Consider the following 22,529-nt stretch of genomic DNA (forward strand, 5'->3'; position numbering starts at 1 on the left):
GTATTGTGATTAACATGACTGGTGATTGATAACATAAGATAGACATCTATTCATCTTAGTGGGGAGATTGCTTTTGTACAGCAGCAGAAGAATAAACGATAGTAACATTTCACACAAATAAAAGAAACATGAATAACAAAGATGTACAGTATCTCACAAAAGTGAGTACACCCCTCCCATTTCTGCAAATATTAAATTACATCTTTTCATGGGACAACACTGAATAAATTACACTTGGATACAATGTAAAGTAGTGAGTGTACAGCTTGTATTACAGTGTAAATTTACTGTCCCCTCACAATAACTCAACACAAAGCCTTTAATGTCTAAATCACTGGCAACAAAAGTGAGTACACCCCTAAGTGAAAATGTCCACATTACTTTCCAACATTGCCTTAATGCTCATAGGCAAAGGGTTCACCAGAGCTTCACAGGTTGCCACAGGAATCTGTTTCCACTCCTCTATGACGACATCACAGAGCTGGTGGATGTTAGAGACCTTGCGCTTTGAGGATGCTCCACAGATGCTCAATAGGGTTCAGGTCTGGAGACATGGTTGACCAGTTTATCACCTTTACCCTCAGCTTCTTTAGCAAGGCAGTGGTAGCCTTGGAGGTGTGTTTGGGGTCGTTTTCATGTTGGAATACTGCCCTGCGATCCAGTTTTCTGAAAGGAGCGGTGGGATCCTCTGCGTACCTCACGATACGATACGCTATACGAAGCTCACGATAACAATTATCCCACGATATGACGATACTGCGATTATTGATATACTGGTCAGAAATCAATCTACGATAATCTGTAACATAACAAGAAGAAGAAAAAAAATTAGGTGAAAAAATACAATTTTTATTTTATATCTCTGAAAGACAATAAATTGAAAAAGTGTCCTATGAACAGTGACACTATTTTAGTGCAACATTTCTGTAAATAAGTGTCAACATACCAATGTAAATGAATAAGTATCTCCAATAGCGCTTTCTGTAAACAAAAATAGGGTCTTTCTTACCAGTGACACCATTATAGTGCAGTATTCCAGTAAACAATATATTGACAACATTTCTGTGATGACCTACCTGCACATTTTGGTGAAAAAGCAGAATAAATGTAATTAAAGTTTAAAAAAATAAAATAAAATTGATACTTAGCGCAAACATATCAATAAATATCGCAATTAATCGCCATATCGATATATCGTCACACTCTTAGAGGGGATCATGCTCTGCTTCAGTATGTCACAGTACATGTTGGCATTCATGGTTCCCTCAATGAACTATAGCTACCCAGTGCCAGCAGCACTCATACAGCCCTAGACCATGACACTCCCACCACCATAGCTGATAAAATAAGTTTAATTTAAATCACTTTTCTTTGGCTCATATACAGACGTCTCTTTGTGCCTGAATCCAACACTCTAAGTTTATGGTCTTTAAAAAAATCATAGATCAGTGTACAAAACCAAACAATATACTGTATTTTTTTCTAATCCCAGGTGTGTTATTCCAAAAGCTTCTAAATATCGATTCTCAGTTTGCTGGATAACTAATATTTGGTAAATATAAAATGTAAATGTTATATTTGAATTGTCAACAGTGATACATGTGGTATGGATAGAGGTGTGTGTGTGTGTGTGCTCAGTCTGACAGCAGCAGGAAGGAATTATTTGTGGTGTCGCTCAATACACAAAACATGCTTCAATAAAAGCCACATTTCTAAATGTTGACAAGGTATTATTGCGCTTAAACGTGTTTCCATTGAAGGCTATTTTGGGCAAGAGCCTCGCAACTCCCGTCAAATCTCATCCCGCAAGACTTCGCTGCAGGAAGACGAACACTCAGAACCTTTTTATAACACTCCATATTCCTTTGTTTTTTCACGCCTAATGTGGCAGTAATAATGCTTTAAGTATAATGCTAAGAAATGTCCAGGTCTCCTCTTCTGTCTACACGTACCGCGTCATGTTTACTCAGAGAAAAGTGGTCATGTGACCACGTACGTCACGTCCTGTGACCATGTACGTCACGTCCTGTGACGTATATTTGAGGAAAAGGTGTTTCCATAGCGTTTTTGCAACGCATTCCAATATCCAAACGTCTGAAATAACTCCTCAATAAAGCGTAAAAACCTTTTTTGCGATATTTGAGTGTTTTTTTGAAATTCAGGTGTTTTTATTGTGCTATTTAGATTTTGCGCATTTAGATTTTGCACATTTCCAAAGGTAATGGAAACCCAGCTAGTGATGTGTATGTTATCTGTGCTTGTGTTTGGTATCTCTCAAAATCAGGGTTGGAGTCGATAAAAATTGTAATCACGTAATTGGTAATTAATTACAATTATGACGTGATTATAAGTGGAATCGTAATTGAAGAAAAATGTTGCTATTATGTTTTATGGAGTTTATTTTAAAAAAAAAGGCTCAGTAATTGTGAATAATTGTGATTGAACTTCAGTCATTGAGAACATAATTGTAATTGATTTCAGGGGGAAATAGCTGTATTAAAAAAAAATGCTGGTCAACATAATCTTAATTGAGTTGTAGCTGAATATGGATAAATGAAGATGTAATTGTAATTTTAAAATGGATTTTATCCCAACCCTGCTCTAAATTATCTCATCCCTCCTTCTGTCCTTTGCTTCTTTCTAATGCTTTTAGACAAGTGTCTTTTCCTGACTTGTAAATGATATTGAAAACTCTCACCCAGGCTCTTTTAATCATAGATCTGTCCGGGCATGTGTTTTGCCACGTAAGACAGAAAGTATGAGGCGATATTCCCCCCGAAGCAAATGTGCCCTTCCCCCGTTCTGACCTCCTCTTCATCTGGGTTACACACACACATGGTTGGTCACGACCCGTGACTCCAAACCTGCCCCTGAGCGTCGTTTTATACTGGCCTCAAATCCCTTGATGCACCCGATGAGTTGGTAGGTGGATGGTGGCTGCCTGAAGCTGTTGGCCATCACTTATTTTCCAGTCTTTGTTACCATTTCTACCCCCACATCAGCACAAAGAAAAGACCTTGAGTGTATTTGCCAAGTCTAGCTGTATAGCGTAAAGTGTTAATTGGCTGTCGGTTTCTTAAACAGAAGCAGTTGCAGTGAGATGTGTGATTGCAACCACTGAAACCCTAAATCTAAAGGCTTTAAAGTACACGTTTTCTGGAATTACTCAACATGTGCAACCTACTGGCAGGTTCTAGCTGTTTAGTGGCCTTAATCTTGCAAGTACCACCTTGCAGGGGGTACTTGGAAATATTTATAAATTCATTTATAAATGTGTGGTAAGATGTGAAGAATCATTACAAGTCAAACTCATACACGTCAATCGCAGACAGTGTTCACCTGTACTCCAACGATAGAAATATCTTTGTTTTCTGTACAAAATCTTTAGTAACATGTTGAAGAATACCAACCTTAATGTCAAATATTTACGCAAATATAGTCACCAAAATACATTATGAAATACATCCTAGAAATGAGTTCATTCCCTAGTTTTAGAAGTATCTACTAGTTCAGTGACGTGTCGTGAGCACTAGGGTTGAGTATGGCAGGTCGTTGCCAATCGAGACCACCAATGTCAAGACCAATGGAAATTTCATATGTTTCAGCTGGTAAGTGTTAATCTAACAAAATCAAGATTGTAAAACACCATTAAAGAAACATAAACAATTATTTAATATTGCCTCCATACTCTCCCAACAAGATGTATCTCTAACACGGCAGTGCATCTGTTGTTTGTATTGGAAACACAGAAACATGGAGAAAATTTGAACAACATCAACTCAGAACTTCCTCAGTGAGATGCATTCACAAAGCCACTCCTTCCTTTTGTACCATTCACTGTGAAAAGTATGAAACATGTTCTGACCTTACCTTTGCTGATGGTCTGGTAGTTCAGGTGTTGGTCTCCCGTCTTTTAAAAGCTGTAGTTTTTCTTGAAAAGGTCCCATGTCATGCTATTTTTCACCCATCACCCATTTTTCTAAGTACCCAAAAATATAGTATTTGAGGTTTGCCTCTGAAAAGTCACTTTCTCAGCAACTCTACACAAACAGGCTGATTTGCGGTCTACTTATGCATATTCATGAGTGGGTGTGTCTATAGACAGAACTCTGACTTCCTCCTCCCCGCACGGTGATGTAGGGCCAAAAGACGGCCCGCCCTCCTCCCACTCACTTCGTAGCCGAATTCAAGCTGCTTTATAAACACAAGACAGAGCGTGGGGGCGGGGCGTTTGCCGGTACATACCTAGACTGTTGAAAATACATGCATACCACTGCTTAAAGGACCCTGAAATGCTCACCTTTGTGGGCGTGTCTGTTTACATGTCAATCATGGTAGAGAGCTTCCGGGAGGCGCGGCTTCTCCAGCTCAGTGCCGCATCAAATTCATCATCAAAGTGGGAACACGTCATCAAATTGGAGGGAGGTGTTTGGGCTCACCCTGCAGTAAGAAAGGAGCAAATCACCCTCTAACTAAAGATTGAGGAAATCAATGAAAAAAACACTTTGGGTATGTGTATGAAGCCCTAATAGCACTTTATAATGTTTAAATCACAGAAAAGTCTATTTAGCTTACCATGAACCTCTTTATTGTCTCTAGCGCTGTCATCCTTCCTGTAGTGTCATCCCGCCATCTAGCTAGAGAACGTAGCAGGCCACACTGTATCAATTCACTAATGCACTCTGAATGTACGTGTAGCATTTAGCATAGCATGGTTACGTCCAAAGGCAGCGTAGCGATCTCCCTTTTCGTGCATAGGAACTGACTGTGCATATGTAAACACATGTAAACACATGCTATGGGGCCAAAGCCAGAGCAGCAATGTGCTTTTTGGAGAGGGTGTGGCCTCTTCCTGCCTTACAGCGGAGTGAGACTTGTGTAGCGTCCCTGCCGTATCAGGAAATAGCACTGTTTAGTCATTTGGTCTATGTAAAGCACAAAATGATGACATCGAAAATTGAAAAAAAAAAGAATTCTAATTATATTATAATTAAAACAAATAATCAAAATATCAATTCACCCTTGGGTAGGCACTGCCTACCCTGACTGCACGTCACTGTACTAGTTGTATCTACCAAAATATGATTAATATTTAGCCTTTAATGTCACTAAATTATAACGCTGTTCAGCTTTGTTCACCACGTTTAATCGGCGGTTTCAACAAAAATTCTCACCAATGAAAAAGTCCCATTTCCACCTCATTATCTACACCAATTCAAGACCGACAGTGTTGATACGGAAAAGTAATCAATGCTTATAATCCTTATAATGAGAGAAATAAATTCAAAACTACTCAATGAAAGCAATGGATGCCGAATGTCTCTGCCAAAAATGTTTTATAATGCAATCTTTAAATGAAAATAGTGGCATGGCATAAAAACCTTTTCATTTTGAATAAAAAAGGTCTTTGACAGCAATTTTTTAATTAAGTTTTAGTCATAGTCTTTTGACTAAAATGCAACTTTTTCAGTTATGGCCTAGTTTTAGTCAACTAAATAAAATTAAGATTTTAGCCGATTAACAGTGTAACAGATGTATTTGACTAAAATATACAGGATAAGAGTGTATCCATTCAAATTTGTATTTAAAGATTCAATTACCATTTATCAGCCTGATATGGGATGGTATTAATGTTTTTAAATACCATATACCGACAGATTTAATGTGAACAATGTGTAAGTCAGATGTTCATATGAATTCTGATTGGGTTTCGTCCGATATGAAGAAATTGTAGTTTCGTTTTCGTTACCGTTGTTAAGTAAATATCAATACATTTTGATATAGTTTTCATTCACAACACTGTTTCCACTGTTAAAAAAACTGTTTTTGTGATGGGTTAGGGCCGTTTTGTGATTTTTATATGTAACAAAGTAATGTTTTTTTGGCTTTCTACACAAGATTGACAGGAATGAACAATGGCTTTTAATTGAATCAAATAAAATAAATCAACATGTAGTGAAATGTTTTTCACAATAAAGAAAAAACATTCTGTGGTGTTGTATTCCTGTTCATAGTCTAATATAAGTAAAATCCTGATTAAAAGTAGGCCATACATCTTGCGTGACCAGAGATGGCTTTGTTTAATGTTTAATGATCTAATCTATCATTTATAATTACAAATCGCTCTCCTCTCAGGTACAGTAACCTCTGACAGCTGCTGCTTTATAGTTGACATCAAGCTGAGTAAGCATGCTCGTTGGCTGGGTCTACTTGTAGTCTGTGAGGAACGTGGTCTATAAATTGGTGCAGGCCATTGGGCATATGTGCCGCGTGCGTGTGTCAGACCTTCTGTCTAGAATGTCTTCCATTCAGCATGTCAGCTGCAGTCCCAGTATGTGGTGCAGCGTGTCAGCTGCAGAGCCGTGAGTGTGACAGCTGCCTCCCTGCCTCGCTCATCCTCTCACATTCATCCTCGTTTAGCATATTAATCTACTTCTTTTTCTACTTGGTAATTGAAATGAGACGAGAAGCTATGACGACCTCGACAGGATGGCTTCCCCTGTATAATATTCTCTCACGGCCTATTTACACTGCGCTTCTGGGGCTGAATACAGCAAAGTTGTAATGTCTGCCAGAGTTGAGGTCATTCCAGTTGTAATCACGTAATTTAACATTATTTACAACAATGGCGTAATTGTAATAAAAAAAAAAGTGTTGCTTCCATTGTAAATTGTAATTGAGTTTAAATAATTTACTTTGTAATTTTAATTGCCATGGAAATTCTATAAAAACTGTCAATTATAAAAACTGGGGAACCATGTTACTGTTCTATGTACAGTTCTACTAGGGCGCTTGATTATAGAAAAAATAATAATCATGATTATTTTAGTCATAATTGAAATCACGATTATTCGTCAACCAAAAAGTTATTCATTTTTTGTACAAAAAAACATAAAATATATTCTTTAAACCTAAATAAAATCATTCAAACACTAAAATCAAGTATGTTCACTTTTGCACAAAACAAAACACTTCTTGCACATGATGTGTCTTTGCTCTTGGTCTTCATCATCAAACTTGACTTGTCTTGATTGTTTAAGTGTTTTTGCTGTGTTTCTCCTGCCATGTTTGAAGAATTTCCTTATGTTGGCCTTCAGGCTAGAGCTTTGGCTTTGAGAGGGGTGGGGCGGAGGGGAGGAGCTTGCATGTGCGTGGATTAAACAACTCAAAGTTAGTATTAATAACATGTGTGTGCCAAGCTTTATTATTTGCAGTTGTACAAAATACTAGGTTTGTTTTATTTATCAAATAAATGGAAAAAAAAAAAAAAAAAAGACAGAAAAAAGGGTTGGGAGCTCTAGACCAGTGGGTTATTTATTTAACCATACTTTGTTCATCAACAACATGCCGATTTAGCTTTACAAAAAAGATTGTATTGAATCGTTAAATAAATGGATTCCGAACCAAAATACTTACTAAAGTCTCATGCTTTCATTAAACCCAAGGGCCACTCATACCACCAATTCAGAATCACTGCTGTCATCAAAAGTAGCAGAAGGTTTGCCTTTATTTTATTGTTTTATGACACTCAATCTCTCCATCTGCTGGATCTGAAGAGTGCTGCATTCAAACACTAGAGAATAAATCAACAAACCCTCAGAATCTACAACGAGGGATTGTTCTCTCTGAGGAGCAAAGGATAACAACAGCTTGAGAAGAATGAGCCTTTTAAACAACACGTGACTGGTATAGAGAGATGACATAGTGACATCATCAGGGTTGGCAAACAATGACGTGAAGGCTTCATACTGGGAGAAGTGGATCATCAAGGCAATCATTATGAAAAATCCTGTTTGTTCAGCTTGAAAGTGTAAATTTCATCATGATCAAAACACTTATTGGTTATTCTTTTCAACCATCAGTGTTTAAACAGTTGTGGCAGATCAGATTGGTTTCTTGGAATAGGAGCAGACAACATATTTATTCATTCAATTTATAAGCCATAAGTCACCCCAAGTTCATAACCAGATCTAATTAGGAGAAGCCAACGCTCCTTTGTGAACTCTGGCTTTTGGCTTGAGGCTCTGTTAGCTTTCAACGACAAAAGATTGGATTGTTAAAAACAGGCGACCTTGTTCAAACCACAGGAACTTAGCGTGAGTCGAGACAACGAGTGATGCATTGCTAGAAATATAATGAAACAAATCTCAATGTAAGTTACTGATTAAAGATCAGTGGCTAAGGCTTCTTTCTAGATTTACATGAGTTCAGTTTAACCATCAAACCATGACAAGTACTCAACGACACATTATAGTCAAACTGTTATTTAGGCTACTTTATGTTATTGGGTCGTTTCATGTCAATTCACAAATGACTAACTAATACACAATAAAAGATACAATAAAGGATTTTCGATATCCGTGAGAACTCTCATAATTAAAAAAAAGTTTCATATCCCAAGAAAGAGTAACCTTTATACTATAAATGAAAACAGAGATCAGATTTTTTCTTACATTCGAACATGCAGTTATAGGCCAATAAAAATAGTTTAAAAAAATTAAAAAAAAATAAATTCAAGAGACTGTTACATAAGAACCAATGCATATATCTGACTAATCAATAGTGGTTTGAACATTCTATGTACCTAACTGATCAAATTACAGGGAGCTGTGGCATATGCTAAGTTGTTTACTGAAGGCCCAAACATGTTAGAGCCCCAATCTTGAGGGGCTGGCATGTCCACCAGATAGAATGTATAGCATGTTTATATATATATATATATTATGAGAGAGTAGGTGGAGCTGTATTACTATGCCAGTTCCCTATGTGGTGTAGTTAATGACATATAGGAACCTGAAAATGAAAGAAAAATAAGGACCCACGAAAATTGACACATACCTTCCTCACTAAATTGTCTATATCTCAAAAAGTATTAGTCCATTCAAACTAAAATTTCACTGGGTGCCTTATGAATTATTACGGAACAATTGGTAAAAATGTCATTTTTCGAGACCTAAGTGCATGGGATGTAGGGCTGGGCGGTATGACCAAAAATGTATATCACGGTATTTTTCAAAATTTTAACAGTATATGATGGTATTTTTTTTTTCTCATGCATAATCAGGTGTTCACAGCATTTTCTACTGGTTGCTTTAGAATTAGCTTGATTTCTAGCTTTAAATGCTGCATACTCAGTGGTGTGGTGGTTTCTTATGGTGAATAAGGTAGCGTTTTGTTTGCAGCTCCGCCAGGTATTACTGCCTACATGCTAAGCTAACCGTGCCTCCGTGTCCGTGAGTGTTGTACTCCTGTAGCAGAGGCATGTGCACGCAGGCACATGCTCACATGCAGCTTCAGAGCTTTCAATGGTGTCTTTCTGATCCATTTACACTTCTGATTTACATCAGAACGCTACTGTTTACCTTCCTATTTAGAAGTGAAACAATGAAAAGGGTCAGGTCTAAAACGCAGCGTAGCGTAGCGTTCTGAAAGTTGTGTAATCAAATACACCGGTACAGCTGTATATTAAAAATTCATATCATAACAAAAATATATACAGGTTTGAAATGTTTTAGGCGGATCATCAGTATGTTGGTTTAGCACATGCTGCATATTCACATTGTGCGATACAGAACACTTTGTGTGGAGCGGTGAACTGCTTCACACATGTGGCGAGCATGTGTGAGAAATCAGCACCATATGTTCAGCTGTTTCCAGTTGCCCTCTGCTGCTATAAGCAGCTGTGGCCTGTCCACGTTTACTATGGTTAGCTGGTTAGGCTCCTAGGCTGAGAGGAATGATATACATTAGGTTAGTGCATTATTGGATTACATCATGAAGGGTGCTTTATTATGTTGCTTTATTCAGCCCATTGACATAACAAGTGCAATGCTCTGCAACACACACTCTTTTATCAGAGCCAGCGCTAGCACGTTCAGTTATTTAAACTGTTATTGTTAGCTCGCACCATGCATGACACTTCACTGTAGATGCTGACCGTTCCAGACCAGGAAGTTGTTTCAAAGTTGTCTTCTTTGGAATGATCTGTCTAAACTGTTTTTTAATTGATTTACCACTCAATTAGTTTAACTTAAGAAGGCATTTTTGGGTAAAAACAATAAGAAATGAGAAATACATAAACCAATGTAAAACACAATGCGGGGCTTTTGTTGGTAAAATTTATCCTGCAGTGAAAAAAAAAATCAAATGCCTCAAAGTGATGCATCTCATAGATGTAAACCATTCAGAATAGTCTTTCTTTAGATAGTAAAGCAACAAGTTTGAGATTTATAAGCCTCCTAAAATAAACATTATTTTCATCAACTTACAAAAGACTAATTACCAACGACTTTTGCATGAATATTGTTTTACTTTGGTTAATTTATAAAATTATTTCAGAATAATTTGTTTCACAGTCACTATCTGGTGATTGTCAAACTGACCTTCCTTTTTTACATTTTGATCATATCAACTTTCAGTGCAAAAATTACAAAGCAAAGATACAATACTAAAATCTAAATTAAACTTTAAAGAAAGAAAGTAGTCATTACAAGGTATTTAAACTCTAATTTATTGGCAAATTAAATAGTTTCCAGTTATTGTTGATATTTGCTGGTCATGCTAATAATGCATTCATGATCAACAAACGTACAGCAAACCACATGCTGAAGTCACTAGGGGTGTCCGATCCGATATCGGTCCGATATCAGCCTGAAAATTAATATTGGATATCGAATTAAAATGTCCAAATTTTTGATTTATTTTTTTTCCCCCCACTTCATTTTTTATTTATTTTATACAATTGAATATAACTGTAGATGTCATGTTGAAGGTTAAAATTAATGTAACCAAGTGGTTAATAATAAATGGGTCAGTTTTTGTCATACATACTGTTGCTGACTATTGTTCTTTGTTTGAGTAACATCACTTGATCAAGCCTTTTCTAACATTCTACACTACAAAATAAGTAATTTATTTATTTTTATTTATATATTAAAAAAAAAATAAAAGTAAGTATGAATCATGCGGATATCTGATCAATATCGGTATCGGCCGATACGCAAGGTTGCAATGTCGGTATCACATCGGAAATTAAAAAGTTGTATCGCGACATCCCTAGAATCTACACCACTTTCGGAAACGAAACAGAAATAACAAAACTTGATTTGTACTGCTCTTTGAGTAAAAAAGATACATAAATTAAGTGAGTAAAGCTGTGCTGTTTGTTCACATATTACTAATTATCCTGATTTTCCTGAGTTTCTCAAATAAGGAAATTAGTTTCATGATGGATGATAACGTGGCATTGGTGGACTGAGCAGTGCTCGCTGTTGTGTTTCTGATAACAATTGCTCATACACGTGGCTCCTTAAAGCTGTCGACATAAAAGGAAAGCAAAATATGGACTTGTTTTGCTTGCTTTTCTTCAACCTCCTGTTTTATTGCTGCGATGGTCTGAGACAAATTGTTTGTTTCTCTGAGAGAACAATTCAACCATAGACGCTTCAGCCCTCCTAGAAACACAGGTCACATGAGTAAATAACCGGATATTGTATCCAGATGCAACATGTTGTCAATCAAAGCAGCTCCATCACTTTTTTCTACTTTCTATTGCTTTTCTCTAAAATATTTATCTGAATCAGGTGCACAGCTTGTTTTTGTCATAACAGCTCTTACACAGAACAAAACGTTCTCAGTTTGATTTGTTTGGACTTCAAAGTGCTTTTAAGCTTTCCATTTGTCTGTTTTACTTTTGGCTTTTGCTTCGTCAGTTCAACCAACTCTGCTGATCCAAACATGACCATTTTTTAGTTTTGTGTTTCTGTAGAATTTGGAAGGGTGGGAACCTGAGTCTCTGCAGGAAATTGCTTTCTACAAACCAGACAAAGTGACAGAATGTTCCCACACCCACTTTGGAATAAGAAAAGTTGAAAAAAATAATATATTATATAATATATATATATATATATATATATATATATATATATATATCACTTGAGATGTAAGAAGTCATATGATTTAATCCTATTATAATCATTGGGGTCAATTTGACCCCATTTAATCTTTATCAATAAAAAATATAAAAGTTGACTTTATGTTATTTATTTTTTTTGCTTCGTATTTCATGGCCTTTCCTAATTAGATGAGTACATTTGGTTCATTCTGTGAGAGTCATGAATGTGCACCCCAAATTACAAAAGATTTGAATAAAAGGTTTTCAAGATACACTAAGGCTGCATCCGAATAGTGCCTCCTATTTCCTTTCCTATCCACTTTTCCTTAACCACGTGGATGATGTCACAGGATTGAGGAAATGAGTTAAGAGACTTCTTAAAGGAGTTAGGAAATGTTTTCACAATTAGACGCACTTCCACTTGGTAATAATCTGACGATGGCGAAGGTTAGTGATGTCTGCCGTGGTGAAAAAAACTACACATTTCCAAAAATGGACTACAAAAAGCACATTTATAACACTTTCTCCAGTGCCTCTAACTGCTGATATAATCTATATTATCAGAATGTTTGAATATTAAATCAAAGGAAAAGATGCAACCAGGCTACGACGAACAAAAGTGAAACTAAAAGAACAGTTGCTCACACTCACCTTCCGCTCAGAAATCAACATTAATGCAAAATAAGTATAATTCTTTGAAATTGTTACATTTATGCAAAATATAGGCCTACATAACTTTTTAGACATACAATATGTACAACCGCACAAAGAGCGAGTTTCTGCGAACGTTCGGATTAGCAGATCCCTTAGTTTAAATGTTGTTGCTGCAAGGAATTGTGGGGCAGCATTATCTCGTCTTCTTTGGTAAAGAATGCATCAGTGTTTCCTAGGCTGAAGGAGGTTATAAAGGAAGCATTGAACTTCCTTTTCGTAGCTTAAAGAGAATCGGAACGCTCCTTTTCATGGCCGCCACTTGAACACTTCCTGGGGTTAAAGAAAAGTGGATAAGAAAGGAGATAGGAGGGACTATTTGGATGCACCAAAACTCTATAACTGAAAGTTTGACCTGATGGTGGCGCTGCAGGAAAGGTCATGTCATCACCACAATCACAGCGGGGCCACAAAGAAGTGATTTTATGATCTGAGGGCCACATTATCTGAGCATTAACACAGGGAAGAATATGAATCTTGTGTTGTCATTTGATGTGTTTTTGATGGAATATATTGTTTTGGTTTGTTTTTGTTGTTTTGTGTGTTATGAGCCAATTTGTTTTGATTTTGGAGACATTTTTTGTGTATTTGTTTTCTGTGTTTTTGTTGTCATTTTGTAATTTTATAATTTTTCTACCATATGGTGGTGTTGTTGTTGCCGTTGTGTGTTATTGGAGTTATTTTGTGTGCTTATGCTGTCTAGTGTTTATACTTTTTATATGTTTTCAGCTAATTTTGTGTATTTACTTCAAGGGCCGCTCAAAATTAGAGCAAGGGCCGCTTGTGGCCCCCGGGCCGCCAGTTGCCTATGTTGGTTTAAAGGGAAAAAAAATCATCTTTAACAACGAGCCAGAGGGAAAAACAATGAGTAACTGGGTGTGTGTTATGTCTGTGTATTTGTGAGTTTATTCTGAGGTGTGACCGTGGTTGTGGTTCTGTTCTGACTCTTCCCTGCACGGGATGAGGCAGTGTTTTTGGACCTGAGCCCAGAACTGAGCCTGGGGCACAATTCTCCAGCCTCTCCAGAGCGCCGACTCTCACTGACATTACATCAGCTGACGACACATAGTGGACCAGTGTGTACATGGGTGTGCAAGTGTGAGTTTGAGCTATAGATGCTCTGTTCAACTTTGTTCTCTGAAAACAAAGTGGCCTGCAGATCATCTCGTTGGTTAGTTCTAAAAGCTCCGCGTGTCGCCCGTTCTACGCTGAGACGATGGCTTTGAGCATCTTTAGAGGAATGGAGGAACTGGTGGCATCGAGCAGCCAGATCATCTGGACTCTAGCTCATCAGACGTTAAGGAGGTGGTACAACCAGGGGATCATGCCCTGCAGACGCTTCCTAGAAGCCTGGTTCAGGATTGGAAAGTGCTACCAGGTATGGACAGCAAAGAAGACTTTATAGCTATTTGTGTACTTGTCCTTTTGGAATACAATTGCTGACTTAACTATTTCAGGCATTCCACGAATACAGCAAGTCAGTAGTTTTTTCACATCTGGCTCATTAGTGTATGCATGTGTTTATTTGTGGGAGCGTGTGGAGACACAGGCTGCCTCTTACTAAGCCACAGTCTGTTTTTTTTTTTTTTTTCTTCTAAAAACAAGGGTGTCTCTCCTCTCACATGTGGAAGTGGTTTGGAAAGCAGCGTGACTGTTTGTTTGATCGGGCTTGTCCGACTCCACGTCATCTTTAGCATGTGCATTAATAACGTGAAAGTGGTCAGACTTTTCTGGTTTTACTGCCATCAGACTGACTGAAGAAGTTTCTCTTTGGTTTGTTTTTCTTGAAGCATTCAAACACCTGACGCAGCTTAACTTTACAGAGGAATGACTTATTAAGAGGTAGTGTTATGTAATAATTATTTGGTTGTGTCCGTTTGCAAATGTGCATGAAGAACCAAAGGTGTAAAGAGTGCTGAAATATCCTGCTTTAATAGAAGTACTGTTATGTGATTGAAATTATACACAAGTACAAGTGAGTCATACAGAAAATACTCAAGTACAAATAAAAAGTAGCTCAATTGAATATTAACACTCAAAGTAAAAGTTACAAGTACTCACGTTACTTTAAATCAGTTGCTTTTATGGGTACTTTTTTGAGTATATTTCTAAATGTGTAATTTTACTTGTACTTAAGAAACTTGTACTTAAGTTACTTGATTGAAATTGTACACTACTCAAGTACAAGTAAATAACACATACAATACTCAGTTACAAGTACAAGTAAGTCATAAATAGAGAACTCGAGTAAAAGTAAAAAGTAGCTCTATTAAATAGTACTCTAAGTAAAAGTTACCTGTTACCAGAATTGAAAGTAATGGATTACAAGTACTCGCGTTACTGTAATGGAGTTGCTTTTATGGTTACTTGTGCTTTTTAAGTATATTTCTAAAACAGTAATTTTACTTGTACTTAAGTACGTTTTAAAAGATGTAAAGTAGTTTGTTACATTTCTACACCCAACCGTTACTGTAAATTATTATTTTTTGTGATTATTTGATGAAAGCAACTAGTAACTTTTACTTTGAGTACTATTTAATTGAGAAACGTTTTACTTGTACTAGAGCATTTTACGTGTGACTTACTTATTCTTGTACTTGAGCACAATTTCAATCAAATAACAGTACTTATACTTAAGTAGGATAATTCAGTACTCTTTACACCTCTGCTAGATACTTTTCACCCCCCGAGTTTATTTTTGGTAATAAATCTTACCACTGTTCCCTTGCATACAGTAAACATCTTGTGTATTAACTTAAAAAGAAAGAGACCAAATCTTGCACAATTGGAACTTGTTTGTCGAAATGTACAATTATTATTTCCATAGAAGACTAAGTATAGATACATTTATGAACTCTAAAACAGTGCCATGCTAAATGTGCCCTGTGGGTAACAACATCATAAGTAGAAACTCCAACCTGAACTGAAGAAAGTGGCTGGGTGTTGATCAGAAATGGCACGAATAAGAACATATGGATTTCTGAAGAAACCATGAAATGGAAATAAAAAATGAAAAAATTACAAAAAATTATGATTTAATCAGTAATGTTTGGGTGTAAAAATGTAACAAATTTCTTCTTTTAAAACATATGTACATACAAGTAAAATTACTGATTTAGAAATATACTAAAAAATTACAAGTACTCATAAAAGCAACTTAATTACAGTAATGTGAGTACATGTAATCCATTACTTTCACCTCTGTGAAGGATCGATAACCTACATGCTGACATGTGACAAGTAATAATGATGTCATTGATCAGTTGTTTTTGATTGGATGAATCAGAGCAGCATGGTGGGCTAGCTTGAGGCTATTCAGGTAACGACCAGAGGCTGATGTGAAATGATGGCCATTGTTGCTCCTCGCCCACAGTGAAAGGCCTGGAGAGGTGAATGACCTCTTGGACTTAAGGTCGAGACCTTTCTTTTGTCTCTTCACCCTGAGGTTCGTGTCCTCATCACAGCTGGACTGAAGTCACTGATCACTGTCAGCAGTTAAATGTTTGACTTCTCAATTTTTAGTGAGTAACAGGGGCGGGACGATACACTGAGTTAAACAATTACAATATGATACAATAGTCGATACTGGTTTACGATAACAACGCCATACAAGGATGTAAATAAATTGCAATTTGAAAAGATAAGCATGACTTTATTTGATTTAAACTCTGGACATATACTTATATACTTACTCAAGTATGACCTTTTTAACTCAGAAGCAATATAAAAATAAAAACAAACCATAACAATCTGGTGTGTAGTAGATTGGGGTTTTTTTTTTTTTTTTTTATCGGATCCGTCTCCAATTCTCTTGTGATATCTATTATTGCGATGTTTTGTTGCATGATATATTTTTAACTTAAAGGTCTAATACAGTGTTTTTGAACCTTGGGATCGCCTGAAATGTCTAGTAATTGGTAAAAAAAAAACTCATATTTAAAACAAATAAATAAATCAAATACACAATAAATAACAAATAACTCTATCCTATACTTAAACTTTCTCAAATATGAATGTATTTCAATTGAAATGCACTATAAAAATGTCTGAAGTGGTGCACGTGTCACTTTGTGCACAAATCCCATAAACAAACATGATCAAAAACTAATTCTAGAAGAAAAAAAAAGGTCTATCAAAATTGCCTCATGACCCTAAAAAGGTTGGGAACCTCTGGTTTAATAACTTGATGGATAACAATGTTTTTATTGCATTAGAGATCGGAAAAATAAAGACTTGAGGTTGGACTCTTTAAATTAACACGCAGGTGTTATAGTTATCCTAAACTCTAATGTCTTGTTTCTTTCTCCGAGTTTTGATATCTCAAACTGACAACTGAGGCATCAACCAAGTATTATACTGTAGCTGTAAGTTGTTTAAACGTTTTATTGAGTTGACCTTCACGCGCAGGCACTGGCTTATCCCTGTTTTTCGTCACTGATAAGATTTCGTTCTGGTCGTGGACGGTTAAGACATCCTGTCAGGATGACGAGTTGAAGGACAGGAAGTTATTGTCAAACAGGAGCTTTCAGTACAAACGTTAGAACAACTTCACTGTTTGTATGACATCACAGATACAGGCTGTGATGGTTACAATTGGGCTGCATTATATTTTAATCACAGCCGTATAGAGAGAGAGAGTTGAGACAACAGAAGTCCAAAATGTTTGACCGTCACATGATTCATGTAAAACTGAATTATGTCCCAGAAGTTTGTGCCGGGCAATTCGAATCCATTGATTCCTAGTGACATAACTGGGATTTTTGGTAATTTATCATCAATAACTGCATTGATTGACAATATTTATACAGTACACCGTCATATGTATGTGTATATACAGTGGTATCCATAAATAGTTCTTTTTCCTCATGTAAAATTTGTATTAATGATGAGTGTAAACAGCCTACTTACCTGCTTTTTTGACGTAGTAAAAGCCAACATTAATTTGGTTAAAAAATGTTTTATTATGTATTATATACAGTATGACATTTTCTGTGTATTTGATATTTCCTTATGTTTGTGTAGTTTTGGAGTCATTTTTTGTGTTTTTGTTGTTTTTTCCTGTGTTTTTGGAGTCATTTTCTGTGTGTTTGTTGTTATTTTGTGTGTTTTTGTTGTTATTTTGTGAATTTTTTTGAGTCAAGTTGTCTGTATATTTAAGGGAGCTTAATAATTGATGTCATCATTTTGATTGTTTCATATTCCAACACCCTGAACTGAAATGCACCTTTCTATTGTAACTGTTCTCAATTTTGTGTTATTTTATAATATCTGTATCCCTGTATTGCCTGTTTTTTAATGTAATTAAGGGAAACATCAATTTGGTTAAAAAAAAAGTGTTAATATGTATTGTATACAGTATGTATTGCTTTGAATTTTCTTTAATTTTCTTAAAAAAAGGGGTCATTAAAAAACACCACACGTTAATGGGTTTAGATAAGCTGATAATATTAATATTAATATCCAATATGATTATTTAAACAGCTTTAAGTTCAAAAGTGCATCACAAACTATCTCATCTGCTGTAGCTTCAATGCGCTACAATAGTAAACTGATCACTTCCGGGACAAAATGTGAGGCTCCATGAACAGCCATTGCTGTAAAAAAAAAAAAAAAAAAAAACCATTGGAATGAACGGAGTTGTCACAACTCTCTCTCTCTCTCTCTATACGGCTCTGATTTTGATGAAATGACAGTGCTATTGTGGTGCAGAGCACAAAGTGTCCCAGTGGACTGCAGTCTCCGTCTGTCCCCGTCCTCACAGACGCCTGTGGTCACACTGACTGGATGATATGATTGTCACTTTCCACCACAGGAGCCAACTCGCTGGGTGCCACATGTTTTCTTTTGTGTCTGAAGTCATAGAAATAAAGTCATTTTGGGGGTTTATGGGATTTTTAACAGAAAGCATCGAATCAACTCAAGAAAACACTCTGACAACTAAGTTCCTAACCCGCGTTAACAAAAAAAAAGGCATTTGTTATGAAAGCAGGACTGTTATTCACATTGGATTACAGCATCTTTTTAAAAAAGGCTATAGCTAGGCTATAAAAACTGTGAGTAATGTGCTTAAATGTACATTTTTTAAATAAAGAGACATCATTCAAATATCATCCACAAACTCATTTACAAACAAACTACACAAAAAATGAAAATCAAAAAGAAAATGTACTTTTAAAGTTATATAAAATCAATGCATTGGTTATCATCAAGAGGTAAAATATTACAAAGCATCACTGCTATCTACTGTTAAAGGAGTGATGCAATATTACTTGCTTGCAGCGTAAATGTAAGTAATTTATAATTAAATATTTTAAATGTTTATCTTTTTTACCTTCTTTTATCATTTTAACTATGTTGTGAAGTGACTTCAAATGTTATAATAAACTAATTGTTTTATTTATTTATATTTTATTTTTCTGTTATTAGATATAGGTGCAAAAGGCATAAAATGTGTTTTCGTTGTTGATTCACTGTATTAATTCCTGAATTGGGAAGTACCTCTGTAATATTTAAATGTTAGAAACATTTAATTAAGTGATATTACTCAAACAGTTAACAATAGTCAGCAAAAGTAGCTATGAGAAAAACTGGGTTACATACTGTACATGTTAAGCTTAAATACAAGAATATCCCACAGTTGAATAAAATAAATAAAAATACAGTAAATCAGAAGTAGTGTTAGTTTTGATGACTATATTTTTTTAAGTGACAATAACAAGACTGTGACTAATTTCAAAAAATAAATGCGGAAAAAAAACTAAATCAAAATATATCGATATATTCGTCAACTAATAAAATTCACACTATTTTTGTCACATGTGACAAAATCCAATCATAACATCAAATCTGTCTTTGTGTGTTTACAAACATTTACACCATCCCATATAAGGTTGATCAATGGTGAATAAGTCTTTTTTTTTTAAATGCATAGACTTATGTTTTATATATACAGATTTAGTCAACTAAAATATTAATATCATTTAGTTGACTATAACTATAACCGAAATAGTCCTGATGACTAAATTTGGACTAAAACTGTATGCAAAAAGGTACATTTTAGTCAAACGGCTATTACTAAACCTAGATTTGAAAAAAGTGCTGTTAAATTAACACTGATTAGAAGAATCTGAAATTAATTAATATAAAGAAAATTACATTTGAATTAAGTGCAAATTAACCACTAGTTTATCTCAAACATAAGCATATTCTACAATTTAAAGAAATAGATTAAAAAAGATAAATGAGAAGACCCTGTGAATATTTTATTTAAATGTGTATTATATGTCATTCGTCATTCTTAGAGAGCACCTTTATTTTGTTGTATATGTTGTATGTTGACAATTAAAGCTTCTATTCTATTCTATTCTATTTTATTTCATTCTATTCTAAAAACAACTTACATTTCTCAGTATTCCCAATAAAAACAAATGATGTGTCAGTGCTTTTATTAGAGATGTCAGATAAAAGTCGATATAATCTGACACTTGTTTTTGTTCTGATATCTTACTGATATCCGACATCAATGTTGTCAGGTCACCATTTAGTATACATACAGTACTATCTATACTCACAACCGAGCAGAACCATGCTATTTGATCTTTTTTAGCATCATCTTACCCATTCATTCATCACAAAGGCCAGAATGACTAGAATGTGAGTCACCCCTCAGTGAGGGAGGGGTTTTTCCTGCTGAAACAGTGGAAACATCAGACAGGTGGTGGTGAAGGTGGAGGTGGTGTCTTATTGCTCCACTTTTCTTTTCTTTTTTTTTCAAGCCTTCTCATGTCTAACATGTTTTTCTCATCTATAGATGACAGAGGGTCGTCTGTGCCAGATTCTTCTCCTTGATGGCAGAAAGCTGGAGCTGCTGGTTCAGGTAGTTCATCTTCATGGAATAACATTCCTTTTTTTATATTCTTGTAAGAAAAGGTTTGTGTCAAAGTTTTATACTTTTGGATCTGTCTTGTTAAAGAATGCTGTTTTCAGTAGTTCTCGCTCAGTGGTTCTAAAACTTGTCTTGGTATTCCTAAACTAATCAAAAAAGTCAAAAATAACAAGGAAATAACAAAACATTGTTTGCTATCAGTGCCAAAAATCTTAAGAAAACCAAAAAAAAAAAGGAAATTCAGTGCAGGAAATAAACTAACAGAGAACAAGTAACATCATGTTTCATAATGAAACATTTTTCATAAATAAATCAAAAGTCAAACTAAATTAAACTAATCACCTGCATTAAAAGGCAAATGTAAAAGTGCAACAGTCAAAAATACAGGAAATAAACAATTTTTGTTTGCATTCTGTGACAAAACGATAAAGAAAAGAAAATAGAAATTATTCTTTTAAGTCAGATATTGATTTGTTGTTCCGTAAATGTTGATGTAAATCATTATTAACGCGCTTTAGTTCCATGTTACATTTTGTTCCCGGTTGCATATCTAATGCAGTCTAATAATTTCATGCTTTTATAAAATTCAGCTACATTTTTAGGCATCTCATTATTACTTTATTGGTGTGTAGGCGTTTTTTTTTTGTGTTAACGATCTTTTTGTCAATAAAGAAAGTCATTTAAGAAGATGAGCATTAAATTAAAACTAGGGCTGGGCGATTTTGCCTAAAATAAAAAAAAAAAAATCAGATTTTGTAAAGAAAAATTTGAGTTTCAATTTGATTTTTGATTTATTTTTTTTCAATGCACTTAGAAATGACTGCAGACATCAGATATATTGTCAAAAGTGCAGGTTTAAGCAAAAGTGCAACAGCAACTTCACAGTAGCTTAAATTTTCTGATTAAGAAATCAGATAACTACATATTTTATAACATATGACATTACAATTAAAAATAATAAACTCTTCTCTAAGCATCTCAGCACCTACTCAAAGGGTAAACACATGTAAACAAAGAGCGGGCTGGCTCTCATCGCGTGACGGTAACCCAAAAAAGTCCAAAAAAACTGATGAAAAAAAAATAATAATTTTTTTTTAAAACTCAATTTTGCAAAATAAAAATCGTTTTTATCTACAAATTCAATAAATAATTTTTTTTTTGCCCAGCCCTAATTGAAAATGTCCTCCTGTTTGTCACGCCCCACCTGTCACTGTCAGCTATTTTTTTAAATATTGTTTCACTTGATTCTCAGAATGAGTTTGTTCGATGACTTTTATTAATGTTTATCTTCACTTTTGCAGCCTAAGCTGTTGTCCCGGGAGCTGTTGGATTTGGTGGCCTCACATTTTATCCTAAAAGAGAAAGAATACTTTGGATTGTGCTTCATAGATGACACGTGAGTGAATTTCAAAATGTAACATGTTGGTCACATATGCCAATACAAAAAAAAATAAAAAATTCAAAGTGGGGAAAAACATGTAAGTAATAAGACTTTTTTTCATTTGCTTGTTCAGAGGCCAGAATAACTGGCTCCAGTTAGACCGTAGAGTCGTTGATCATGACTTCTCTAAGACTCCTGGCCCTTTGGAGATCAAATTCCTTGTGAGGTGAGTAATCCACTTGTTAAAATAACCACATGGAAAATATAAACATTTTAAAAAATGTATTTAATCATTTAAATCAGACATGAGCAAATGGCAACCCAGGGTCCACATGCGGCCCTCTGTCTAATTTTATGCGGCCCCCAAAGTAAATGTACAATATGACAGAAAAATACACGAAACAAAATCAAGAATATATTTAAAAAATACAAAGAATTACAACATTGCAGGAAAATACAGTAAAAGACAATCAAATAACAGAAAATACTCCAAAACACACAAATCTACAGTAAATATTAACAAAATGACAACAGTAATATAGAAAATTACACCAATAACACAAACAACAACCAACATTCACTAAATGACGAAAATTACAACAAAAATGGACAAAAAGACAAGAAAAACACAAAAAATGACTACTCAAACCCACAGTACT

The 22,529-nt window shown here is 35.2% G+C and overlaps 1 protein-coding gene across 8 annotated transcripts in view; it reads left to right on the forward strand.

The window, feature by feature from the left end:
• Window positions 1–22,529, forward strand: part of frmd4ba (FERM domain containing 4Ba) — an 87,183-nt gene that overhangs the window by 17,978 nt on the left and 46,676 nt on the right. For 4 of the 8 annotated variants that reach the window (XM_028446599.1, XM_028446600.1, XM_028446595.1 and 1 more), the window contains exons 1-4: window positions 13,821–13,982; window positions 20,415–20,480; window positions 21,791–21,885; window positions 22,004–22,096. In XM_028446599.1, coding sequence (XP_028302400.1) covers window positions 13,821–13,982; window positions 20,415–20,480; window positions 21,791–21,885; window positions 22,004–22,096 — 416 coding nt within the window. Of the gene's footprint in view, window positions 1–13,559; window positions 13,983–20,414; window positions 20,481–21,790; window positions 21,886–22,003; window positions 22,097–22,529 lie in introns of those variants that run through there. The other 4 variants (XM_028446602.1, XM_028446598.1, XM_028446597.1 and 1 more) reach the window with 4 other exon arrangements.

Source organism: Gouania willdenowi, chromosome 5, assembly GCF_900634775.1.
Source record: "Gouania willdenowi chromosome 5, fGouWil2.1, whole genome shotgun sequence".
NCBI classification, from domain to species: Eukaryota; Metazoa; Chordata; class Actinopteri; order Blenniiformes; family Gobiesocidae; genus Gouania; species Gouania willdenowi.